The 12737-nt window shown below is 37.2% G+C and overlaps 1 protein-coding gene and 1 non-coding gene across 11 annotated transcripts; both read left to right on the forward strand.

The window, feature by feature from the left end:
• Positions 1–567: 567 nt before the first annotated feature.
• On the forward strand, positions 568–674 carry LOC117275370 (small nucleolar RNA R71). Its single transcript, XR_004505544.1, has one exon. It is a non-coding gene; the product is annotated as a small nucleolar RNA R71 (small nucleolar RNA).
• Positions 675–6891: 6217 nt separating this feature from the next.
• LOC104090671 (WAT1-related protein At3g28080-like) lies at positions 6892–11074 on the forward strand. 10 transcript variants are annotated; one of them, XR_011411668.1, is made up of 5 exons: positions 6892–7340; positions 7424–7734; positions 8567–8771; positions 9622–9712; positions 10671–11074. XR_011411668.1 is itself a non-coding variant. In XM_070187640.1 (5 exons), exons 4-5 carry the CDS (start codon positions 8379–8381, stop codon positions 8976–8978), a joined length of 483 nt encoding a protein of 160 aa, XP_070043741.1. In that variant the 5' UTR covers positions 6902–7340; positions 7424–7488; positions 7621–7734; position 8378; the 3' UTR covers positions 8979–9129. The 10 variants fall into 10 exon arrangements, 7 of the variants coding, with proteins under 7 accessions (XP_070043740.1, XP_070043743.1, XP_070043742.1 ...); XR_011411667.1 differs by having other exon boundaries at positions 6895–7340; positions 7424–8618; positions 8736–8771; XM_070187640.1 differs by lacking the exons at positions 9622–9712; positions 10671–11074 and having other exon boundaries at positions 6902–7340; positions 7424–7488; positions 7621–7734; positions 8378–8618; positions 8736–9129.
• Positions 11075–12737: the final 1663 nt, after the last annotated feature.

The raw sequence follows: 12737 nt of genomic DNA on the forward strand, positions 1-12737 counted from the left end.
ATTTCGAGGTCGTTTACTCAAAAGTCCAACCTTAGTAAATTCTTCCAACTTAAAGCTTCCGAAATAAGAATTTTCTTTCCAAGTCAACTCTAAACTTCCCGAAATTTAATTCTGATCACACGTACAAGTCATAATACTAGAATTGAAGATACTCAAGGCCTCAAACCGCTGAACGGTATGCTAGATCTCAAAATGACCGGTCGGTTCGTTACATCTGTAGTCGAGGCCTGACACTCATACGTTTGATGACCCATTATACAAAAATCACAAACAGAGGATGACTAGCTCTGGACCTTGGCTAAGGTTAACTTTCTTGTCTTTCTGGCCATGGGGTCCAGTTGGGCTTGCACTGATGTGTTAGAGTCTACCTGGTGAACCCCAGCTGATTTTCTTTTATCATTAACATCTGCGGGCTATTGGTTAGCATCTTTAGAGAGCTCATCAAGAATTTCAAAAATCTCCTTAGGAGTCTTCTTCATTAAAGGACCTCTAATTGTAGTACTTAGAGTTCGTCGTGAGGAAGGTGTCAGTACATCCCAAAAGTTCTAGAGTTGCATCCACAATTCGATTCCATTATGCTGACACTTTCTCACTATCTCTTTGAATCTTTCCCAAGCTTCAAAGATCCTTTCAGTATCCTTCTGGCAGAAGTTGTGGATTTCCCTTCTAAATTTCATTGTTTTTGCAGCTGAGAAGAACTTGTCAAGGAACGTTTTAGTCATATCTTCCCATGTTTTAATCGACCCAATTGGTAAGCTTTGAAGCCAGTGCTTTGCCTCTTCCTTCGGTGAAAAGGGGAATGCCCTTAAGTAGACTGCATCTTTAGACACTCCATTATACTGGAAGGTGTTCATGATTTCCTCAAAGTCCATCAAGTGAGTGTTTGGATCTTCATTCACCTTCCCTCTAAATACACAGTTGTTCTTGATGGTTTGAAGCAAGCCTTGCTTCAACTCAAAATTATTTATTGCTATGAGTGGCGGTCTGACACTGGGCAATCCCTGATTGTAGACTAGTATGGCATAATCACCCAATGCTCTACCAAGCTTGGGTGCCATATTTTCAAACTGGTCTTCAACCAGGGATCGATTTAGATTGAATCTTCGACCCCCATCATCTTCGATAGTCTCATTAGCAGCTCTAAGGGCTGTCTCAGCTGCTATCCGTGCAACTTCTTCTCTATGTTGTGTTGCCTCTCTTGCAGCTAAGTCTACTCCATTAATCTCTTTGTTTTCCATTTTATCTTAAGTCGAAGTATGACCCAAGAATTTTTCTGTGAGTCCTCTTTCTTTTCTCAGTTGTCGCATGTGTTTCTCCAACTCCGATTCATAGGGTATCACTTCCTTTGAAGAAGATCGAGTCATACACCAGAGAAGTTAGACCTATATCCTGCACACGAAAGAGAAAAACCGTGAAGAATAAAATAAAATTGGTTCCTGAATTAGCACCAAAACATTATTTTGAACACTATTAATTGCCAATCCCCGGCAACGGTGCCAAAATTTGACGAGCGCAAAACACAACATGAAATTGATGCTCGCTAGTCAAAGATAGTATAGTTTAATTATCACTTCTACATGAATTCAATTTTTCTCACTTTTTGACATCCAGACTTGATCATCGATCCTCGAACGTGATCCCGACTTAATTTCTTGGGCTTCTACTCAGACTTCATAGCTCCCATTCATGTATGTTAGCTCCAAACTTGCTTTTTCACTCAAAATCACATCCTACACAATATAACACATGTAATAAGTACAAAGTACTAACAATTAGACTCAAATGCAATCAAAGTGTAGTAATTGGAGTGCGAAATATAGTTTAAAACATGAATTCCTAGCCTACCATCTTCAACCAATAAGGTGATTATTCAAAAACTCAAAAAGAGGTTGGAAGCAGCTAAAGGCAAGTGGCCCGAAGAGTTACCTGGCGTGTTTTGGGCGTATCGGATGACGGCAAAAACAAGAACGGGAGAAACACCTTTCTCTCTCGTATATGGTGCAGAAGCTCTGATCTCGGTAGAAGTATGAGAACCGAACTTACGGTACTTCCAAATGGATGAAGAAGAAAATAATGAGGCATTGCTGGTCAAGCTTGAAATTACTTGATGAACGCAAAGACTTGGCACACATAAAAATGGCGGCTCAAAAACAAAGGATGGAAAGATACTATAACCGGAGGGACAATCTCCGCTATTTTAATGTAGGAGACTTGGTTTTGAGGAACATAACTCAGAACACTCAGGAAATCAATGCTGGAAAGCTGGGCTCGACGTGGGAAGGTCCCTACCGAATTTCAGTTGTCACCGGGAAGGGAGCATACGAACCGGAGAATCAAGATAGAGTCAAATTTCCAAGTAACTGGAACGTGACTCATCTCCAAAGGTATTACTGCTAATGGATCCTACTTATACTAAAAGTATGTGCTGCACTCTTATTCCCTACTTATACGGAAAGCATACTACGAAGGGAGTATCATCAGCAAAATTAAGACCTTTAAATGAAAAGGCACTGAAACAACAAGCCACTATGGGATGGTTAGATAATTTTTGGCTCGATGGAAAAGTTCCTAATGGGAAATGAAGCTTTCCATCGAACCAAATATTATCCAACCGTTCACAAGTATTTTTCCTTAAAGGATCAAGACTTTCAGTGTTTCAATTCGCATATTTCGCATTCGAACACTAGGAGGAATAGTATGAGAATACGGCAACATGATTGCCACGAAAATCGGGACTGTGAGATCCGAGAACAACAATATCTCATCGGGACCGGGGACTGCACAACTAGCCCTATAGAAACAATTTGTACAAGTTAGCCAGATATATTGGCAATTTATTTTCTTTAAAAAAATGAATGCTTATGTACTTTGAAGATAGAAGGAATAAAATGAAGTCCTTTTATTTTTATCTTGTTTCTTGTCCAAATAATGAATTCATTTTATCATTTGAGAGTTAACTAAAAACTTCAAATGCTAGTACCGGAATGAACATGTGACGTCCTTTTCAAGAGCACCGTAATCATAAGAGGGACCTCTCTTATGAAACCCTCATAGTAAAGGATTGGTTCCGAAAAATTTTATGCCCGGAACCTGAAAGCTATCGCAAGAAAACAGACCCTAAGCCTTACCTAATTTGGCTCAAAAAGAATGAAATTTGTGCAATACTTAAGCAAAAAGTCCTTTTCATTTATCAAACATGCCAAATGGCATAAGTACAAAAATAACTAGGGAAAAGAACAAAAGGAAAAAGGGAAAAAGCTAAAATTCATCGCCAACGGTACTGGGAGAAGAGAGGCATTTGCGCCCCAGGGAAAAGTAGGTGGATCTGTTTCCAGCGCTGGATCTTGACCTTCATCATCATTCTCTTCAAGTTCTTCCTCGATTCTCGAATATTCAGAACCAGTACTCAAAGACAGTTGCGTCAGGCTTAGTCGGGTGACGTTCTCGAGTAGTTAACTCCAGTGCTCGGGCTTTGGCAATTTCATCATGAATATCAATAATGCCTGCTTTAGATTTCTCCAAGGCTTTTCTCCTCATATGATACATAGAATATGTCTTTTCAAAGATGAGGGAATCCTCTTGGTGCTGGAGCTTTGCCTTGAGCTTGTCAACATCAGTCAAAAGGCCATCCCGTTCGGATCTCATGGCATCGAGATCACAAATTGTAGTTATGTGAACCTTGTTTTGATCCATGATCGTCTTATACCTATATTCCATCTGAGCCTACTTCTCCTTGGCAGCAGACTCTTCATCTTTGGAGTTCAAGGCGTCCTCCAAGTTATTTTCTCGTTCAATGGAGGCAGACTCACGCTCGGTAGCAGCAAGAGCAGTATCTTGAGACTCAGTCCACCTAGCCTTAGCATCGTGAAGTTGAGCATGTAACCTTTGCCTCTAGCACTAGGAGGCATGTAACGAGTTAATCCTCTCAGTCAACAGCTGATCCTACTCGGACATGAGTCCTTCTTTATCAAGGATCAATCTCTAAAGGCCTTTGGAAGTGAGGAAGTTGGCCTGCAAAACATATATGAAAGGTAGAAACCTGATTATAGCAGATGAATAAAAACAAACAGTGAGAGAACAATACGGTACCGCTACCGCATTATGCATAACATTATTCAATATACACTCCCCTGAAAGAGAGTGTGTTTTCTTTCTTATCTTTTTCTGAAGCCAGAAGCTTCAGATAGTTGGCAAGCTCCACCGGCCTGGACAGCAGATATCACTCTTATGAAACCGAGAGAGTGACGCTCCTCCTCCCTCCGGAATCTGGAGAAGGGGGTAAGTAGTTGTGCCCCAAATTCTCGTGGTTAGGGGACTGGGGAGGGAGACATCCTCTTCTTGGGCGCCTGTGGCCGGTGGAGGAGATGCAGTAGTTACTGGTGATCAAGGCACAACTAGTGTGGAGGGAGATGAATCTAATGGTGTTGTAGGTTGAGAAGCAGCTGCGACAGAGGCAATGTTGATTATTGGTTGCTTATCAACCAAAGGCAGAAGATGCCTAGTATCCGACCTCATAGGTCCAAAAGCAGAAATTGGAACCGAAAAGGGAGAATAAGCATTCTCCACTAAATCCATTTCTCCCTAGAGCGCTCAGACCTCACCCTCGGCTTGGGTTCTAAGCTCTCTAGATTGAGCATTTTGTTTAGTTGATAAAGATCGTTTTCTCCGTTGAAGGGGAGACTCTACATCATTAGCTTCCCCGCCATCATCAATGACCACGGTGGCTGCGGCCGGCTCGGACGTGGCCTTCTTTATTTTCTTATTTTTATTCCCAGTCGAGGAAGAATGTCGCCTTTTTGGTTGCTTGTTCTCTGGCTGGAGACTCCGCAAGAAAGCACCTATACCAGAGGCAGATCCGAGGGCACCGCTCCAAGTAAAAGCCTCTTGTCATCATCCATGCTGGTAAGCAGAGCATGGTGGCCACGCTTACTGAAATATTATTATACCCCCACGGAAGATTTTGGGAGAATATAGGTTCATCATATACGCCAGGGTTAGGGTTTCCCCCGTCTCCGTGCATAGCTTACACAGACAAGCCACTGCTCGCCACACAAAAGGGCCTACTTGCGCCAAGTAGACCTGGTATCAGTGGCATAATTCCAAGATCACAGGGTCAAGTACCTCGCTTAAATAAAACGGTCCCAAAGTGAAGGGGTACATATAGACATACATAAAAACCTTCTTGGTGAAGGTAACCCGCTCCACCGGGTCAAGAACAATGATCTTTAGGTCATGGCAGTCACAATCATCCTTCATAGTAGGAATACTGGAAGGACAATTAGAAGAAGGATACATGCTAACATGCCAAGTTCGAGGATTCGCGGAAGGGAACTTCTCTTGGTAGTCGTTAACAGTGCTCAAGTTTTTAGGAATGATGGTGTTCATCGTAGGAGGATCAGCATCAACATCAACCTATGTATCTTTACTTCTCTTTGGACCTCCGCCAAAGAGAAGAGCAGAGTTTTTAGAAGACTTAGTGAAAGAAGCCATGATAATAAAGAATTTATGGATTAAGAGCAAAGAAAGCTGGAAAGAGACAAAAGTAGGAGAATATTGCAGAGCAAAGAAGATAATGAATTTATGAGGGCTTTAGAAGTGAAATAAGTAAAATGATGAGTACGAGTAAAGATATAGACGACAAAAATCATGGCCATGATTACCTCGAGAACCGGCAAAAATATTATTGAATTGTGGGGCAACAAGTATTCGGGGTATTAAATGCGAGGAGACATGCGTTTTATCAAGCATTAGAGAATGTTCAGAGGGCTTCGAAAGAATTTTTCGCCAAGAAAGGAATCTTCACCAACTTTTCGGTGACACAAAGTTATGCCACCGGAAAGTAGGGAGACTATTTGTATAGGGAAAATTAGTTTATATTAAATGATCGAATAATTGCGTGATACGTGAAACCAGAAACATACGGAAGATGAGTCGAGTAAGAACGAGACCGGAGGCAATAGCTGCAGTTGGTGTGTTGGATAGATCTCGAAGGGAGCATAATAAATGGGAGCAACACGAATGTTTGTCACCAGATGTCATTTAATGAAGAATATGCAGCCGTTGCAGAGAATTTTGGCATTCATGGCCTGCAGTTACACCTTCATCAATGCCCCCTTTATTATTATTATTAAAGAGGGGCTTGATCCTAGGATCTTATTCCCTAGGTATATCTATAAATAGTAGCTAAAACAACCATTGAAGGACACGAAATCTCTGGCAAAACTTATGTTATACTTTGTTCTCAAGCTAAATAATATAACTTCACTTTTTGTCTGATATTGTTCTTACTTCTGTCCTCGGAAGCATAGCTCCCGGAGCTAGGCCTGCCATTTCCTTTGATTTTAACGCTAAGACTTATTTTTAATTTAGTTTATTTATTGCTTTGGATCAAATCATTTCGCTTGTCTATAAACCACATAACAAATTCAATTGTACCGTCTTACGGATAAACAAGAATATTTTTGGGAAATAATTTCTCTGCTTGTGATGTGTATTTTGGAAGGAAAAAAAAATTCAACATGTGTTTTTTCTTTTCTTTTATTATTTTCTTTTTGTTCTTCCACTAGTCATTTAGAAAATAGAATTCAAATAAACTTTTGAGCTTAAAATAAAAGGGTTGTGAAAAGTGAATTTCATTAGTTTTGAGAAAAATATTTGAGCATGTCCTAACGATAAGGGCATAGTTGAGACCAAATTTAAAGAGGGGCAAACTTGATCTATTTCTCACAATGGAGGAGCAAGTCTGATTTAGTCCACTAACAATAAGGGCATATTACCAAACTTAAGATAAGGACAAAATTGCTCTATTTCCCATTATGTTGCGCACCTACTTAGCATATTACAGTATGAAACATGGTTTAGGACGAACCTAATATAATGTGTTTAGGCCCTGTATTTATATTAGGAAGTCCATGAAATATATATGAATAGTTAGGTGCGAACTCTGAGATGAGCTATGAGTTCGCCTTGATTCGGTACAATTATAAGGCTCTCAATGTGGCTAACACACTTCCAGAAGAAGGTCATTGGTTTAGAAGTCCTTTACCTACTGCTTCCTAGTTCCTTTCATTTTATCGACAAATTTTTTCTGGCAATCCTAGTTTGTGGATAATCTCTGAACTGCAGAAATTGCAGACTACAACAGAGGAGAGGGAAAAAAAGGAGATGGGGAATTAGGTAATGATATCAGTGTTATTAGTAATTGTTTGCTGTTTTGAAGTTGGGTTAAACACACTAAATAAATCAGCTACTAACAAAGGAATGAGCAATTTTGTCTTTGTTCTTTATTCTAACGCCTTAGCCTTACTCGTCCTTCTTCCTTCAACCTTCATCTATCACAGGTTAATTCTGTCTATTAATTAATATTAAGTTTTCAATTTCTTGAATGTTACTATAAATAACTGTTTTTTATTTGCATCTGCAGATCAAAGCCATGTGCTAAGTTAACATTCTCTGTCTGGTATAGAATCTTTTTCTTGCTCTTCTCAGGTATAAATTTAATAACTTGTTGTCTGGTTAATTCCGTTAACAAATGAGACCTCAGCCCGGTGGCTAGCTAATATTTTATGGTTTTCTCTTTAAACTATGGCTCTTTCTCTAAAATTGGATTATCAAATAAAGCTGTTCTGGGCAGACTTTGTTTTACGTGGGGATACAATATAGCTCACCAACTCTGGCTTCTGCCATAGTTGATCTTGTTCCAGCTTTCACTTTCATAGTTGCTGTCATTCTTGGGTACGCACCTCTTTTTTTACTCCATCAATTTTCTGTTATTGGATTAATTTCACTTATTGCCAACAATTTATCTATTATAACAATAAAGTCAAGTCTCTTTTTTCTGTCAAATTGAGTTTTATTCATTGTAACAGTAATATTGCCACTAAACTTTACCCAATACCCAAAATTCCTTTTTGTCACATTAAAATAATTGAACTTACCTATTATAATAATAATAGTAAAATCATTAAATTTTTACCCATTATGATGACAATTCCAACCCATCAAGATAATTTTAATTTCCTGTCTTAGTACAAAGTGCAATTACTTTAATGTTACAAAGTTTATCCATTGTAATAATAAAGTCACATTTTTTTCTGTCATATTAAAGTAATTGAATAGTAATATTGCCACTAAACTTTACCAATATAACACTAATACCCAATAAAGTCAAATTAAAATAATTGAATTTACCTTTTATAACAATAAAGTCACTAAATGTTTACCCATTATAAGACAAGAACAACCCATCAAGATAACTTTAAAGTTATACAACAATTTATTTTATAATTGATAAAGTTCAGCAACCAAATTAATTCTTCAATCATTCTTTTTTTTGAAGATTAGTTCTTGAATTATAGTTGGTTTTATTAATTAATAGGATGGAAAGGCTAGTGTTGAGAGCTAAGAGCAGTCTAGCAAAGTCTGTTGGAACGATAATACTAATAACAGGAGCATTTGTGATGACTTTTTACAAAGGTCCAGCAATTTTTTCTCATGAATCAGTAGTTCATAATAGAAATATTGGTCAGCCTCTTTTGTCAACACAATCAAATTGGATAATTGGCAGCTCACTCCTTACTACTGCTAGCTTCTTGGTTAGTCTGCTTTACATAGTTCAGGTACTCCTTTCCCTTAATTTTTTTCTTCTTTTCATTCCCTTCTGCTAAAAAGCAGATTAACTATCAAGTAAAAGTATGCACTAAATTCTGTTTTCTGCCATTTATGTATGATTTTAGGCATGGATAATGAAGGACTATCCGCAGGAGTTGATGGTAACTGTAATTGCTTGTGGTTTTGTGACTATTTTGTCATTTGTGGTTGCTTTAATAGCAGAAAAGGATCCAAATGCTTGGAAAATTAGACCAGATTTAAAGTTAATCCAAATAGCAGAAAAGGATTCAAATGACTATTTTGTCATTTGTGGTGACTATTTTGTCATTTGTGGTTGCTTTAATAACACATTTAAAGTTGGACAATAATGATACACATTGGCGAAGTAATAATTAGTTGATAGAACTCATGTCTCGGTTTTTGAGATTGATGATACTCCTTTATGAAAGCTCATAAGTTTTCATGTGTAAACCCGGCCGGTGGATTTTATATCCGATACATGAAATAAGTTAAGCGAAAGTCTAAAGCAAGTAATCAATAAATTTAATTGTCAGTAATTTAATTTGATTGATTAGTATCTGAATCTTAACATGAGGAGTTAAATAAGGTTTTATGGAAGAATTTCGAAATTGAACTAAAAAGTGCAATTACGAATTTTTAGTGGAATAATTCATAATTTATTATGGCAGAAATTAATTTCAAATTTCGAAATTAATTCCATAATAAGGAGTCTTGTTAATTAAATTATGTGGTCCCTACTGTGCCTAAATAATAGGAAATAAAGGAAATCTTACCTTAGTGGAAGAAGAAAACCTAACAAATTTTGGAAAAGGTTTTTAACCTAAAATAACGTGGCTATATATATATATATATATATATATATATATATATATATATATATATATATATATATATATCCCATATAGGGCTGGCCATTTTTGCACTCGTTTTTGCCTTGAAATTTCGCTTACCCGAAATTCTCTCTTTCCGGATATTATTTGGGTAACACAGTAGAAGACTGTGGAACATTTTGCTGAGATCGCGGTCTTGCTACTCTAGAACTGGAGATCGAGATTAATCTGCTTTGTTCACGCTTCAAGAGGTAACTCGTATAATCTCCGTATGTACTAATTATTTAATTTACACGTGAATGTGATACTGAAATTGCTTCCGCTGCGATATATAATCCAACAATTGGTATCAGAACCTACTCACGTCTAATTAGATAATTAGGATGAACATGAAAAGGAGCATCATGTTTTCTCTAAACTGCACTGTTTTGAGCATGAATATTTGTTCCGAGAATTTTGATTATTCTGAAAATCAAATAATATGTGCTTAATGTTGATGATATTTGGTTAGAATAATCTGAAAATTTTGTTAATCCGAGGAAAACGCAAAAGCTACTATTTGGCCGAATTGGCTAGAAAATCGGAGGTCAATCTGTTGACGGACTCTGATTGACCTGAAATTTGACAGGTCAATGTGAAACGGCCCAGTGATCAATACTCATGAGATTTTCTCATGATGTAAGCCTTTTTTTGGGCTTTCGGGGTCGTCTAGATGGTGTTTTGGGCGTTTCTCTAATTTTCTGGAATTTTTTCAAAATTATTTTTTAAGTTGTTTTAATCTAGTAGTGGTAGGGATCGTTTCCTATGGATTCCAGGGTTAAATTCTGGTGATATAATGATTTTACACGTTGACGTAGATCTTCTTCCATATCGGATAAACTCATTATAGCTAATCACTAGGTAATACTAGTTGTTGATTATTTGTATTTACTCTCCATCTGAGTATGCATGTTGGTTCAATGGGACTAGTATATTGAATGTTGATATTCGCTTGACTTAAATTAACAGTTTACTCTCCATCTGAGTAAGGCCTGTTTAAATTCATGGAGTGAATAATCTGTTATTACATATGTATATTGCAAGAATATATCTTTTCCCATCGAAACTTGTTGTTCAAAGTGCATGGATTATATGTATGTAGTGTGTTTTGAATTTTAATATTCAATAAAACATGACTGATTTTGATCTATTTATTTAATTGTCTCTCAGATTAACCATGACTGCTTTCAATCCCCTTACTGCTATTCCTACTCAAAACAAACTTGAGGGTCTGAATTATGTTGATTGAAAATGAAACTTGGATATTGTCCTAATTGCTGAAGCGTACAAATTTGTGCTCGATGAGGTGTGTCCAGAAAAACATGGAGATGATGCTAAGGATGATGAACATAAAGCTTACCAAAAATGGGTTAAGGCTGATGAGATGGCGCGTTGTTACATTCTGGCATCTATGTCGAATGTTCTGCAATATCAGCATCAGTTTATGGAGTCTACTTATGACATTCTGGAAAATCTCAAAGAGATGTTTGGAGATCATAATCGTGCGACTAAGCAGACTGTTATGATGACCCGAAAGGTCATCTTTAAATTTAATATTTTATTTTGTGTTCTGAGATCTTGAATAGCAGCTTTCAATATTTTTCGACTTGCGTGCACAGTCCGTAAATTTTTCTGAAAAGTTTTTATGTGAAAAGAAATTGATTTTAATGTGAAATTGAGCTTCAAAACTCATTTGAGTTGTCTTCGGTCAATGTTTTGAGCAAACGGACCCGGATCATTATTCTGACGGTCCCGGTAGATCCGTATCATGATTTGGCACTTGAGCGTATGCCCGAAATCGATTTCGGAAGTCCCTAACTCGAATTATCGCCATTTGACAAAAACTAAAAATTTAAAAATTTAAAGAATTCCTAAATTTGGCTATAATTGGGTTTTTGTTGATACCGGGTCCCGATTTGGATTTCGAGAGTTTGATCACCTTCGTAACAATATTTGTGACTTGTGTACAAAAGTTAAAGTTTTTCCGAGGTATGTAGGCATGTTTTCCTTTAGTTTTTTTAAAAAAAAGGTTTGATTTTATAAAGCTTGAATTTCTAAAGTTTGACCAGAGATTTGACTTTTGAGCAAACGACTCCGGAATAGAATTTTGATGATTCCAATAGCTTCGTATGGTAATTTCGGACTTAGGCGCATGTCCGGATTTAGATTTGGATATCCGTAGGACAATTCGGCGCATTTTGGCGAAAGTTGAAAAATAAAAGATTTTTGGAAAGTTTGACCGGGAGTTGACTTTATTGATATCGGGGTCGGAATTTGATTCATAAAATTGAAATAGCTCTGTTATGTCATTTATGACTTGTACGCCAAATTTGAAGTTATTCCGAATTCATTTACCATGTTTCGGCACGAGATTTGTAAATTGAAAAGTTTGAAACTCATAAGTCCGAATCGAGGTGTAAATTGTAATTACGACGTTGTTTGACGTGATTTGAAACCTCGAGTAAGTCCATATTATGTTTTAGAACTTGTTGGAATATTCGAACGAGGTTCCAAGGGGCTCGGGTAAGTTTCGGATTGGTTTCAGACCATTTTTAGGCTATTTTTAACTGCTGGTTTTTGGCTACAGCAGTGTGCGAATTTCTAATGCATAGAGCTGAGTTTGGAAGCTTATATCTCATAATCTATAAGGAATCTGGAGATTTTCAAAATGCAAAGTCCTTTGATTCTAGTTTCCAGAAAGGTAAACCATTCATCATTTAGACATTTGTACAGAAAGTTATGATCGATTTGCTGAAGGCTGGTACTGCAGTTTTCGGCTACAGCAGTGTGCGAATTTCTGATACACAGAGCTAACTTTAGAAGCTTATATATCGCAATCTATAAGAAATCTGGAGATTTTTAAAACATGAAAATTGTAGCCCTTTGATTCTAGTTTCCGCAAAGGTACACCATTCATTATTTGGATATTTGTACAGAAAGTTATTATCGATTTACTGAAGGCTGGTAGCAGTTTTTGTTTGCCTGAAAATATGAGACAAAGTGGCATTTCACACATGCGACTTGCCTAGGCAGAATGCTTAAAATCGAAAGTTTGTCATTTTTACTTATTTTTGAGTTTTGAGTCTCGGATTTGGACGATTCCAAAGGGGGTTTTTCACGAATTCGACTTGGGTAAGTGTTCTCTATCCGCAAGTGATTGTATTTCATAAATCCATATCAATATTCATCATTTATTTCAGATTTAGATGGAAGAAATGGAGATTTTTGTAAAACTTT

The sequence above is a fragment of the Nicotiana tomentosiformis genome, chromosome 10, assembly GCF_000390325.3.
Source record: "Nicotiana tomentosiformis chromosome 10, ASM39032v3, whole genome shotgun sequence".
Classification (NCBI taxonomy): Eukaryota; Viridiplantae; Streptophyta; class Magnoliopsida; order Solanales; family Solanaceae; genus Nicotiana; species Nicotiana tomentosiformis.

Bases quoted from the DNA above. Each gene is read 5' to 3' on its own strand.
- LOC104090671 (XM_070187639.1), top strand. From the start codon at position 8,379: ATGGAAAGGCTAGTGTTGAGAGCTAAGAGCAGTCTAGCAAAGTCTGTT. The intron at 8,619-8,735 runs GTACTCCTTTCC...GTATGATTTTAG, and splicing joins GTCTGCTTTACATAGTTCAG to GCATGGATAATGAAGGACTA.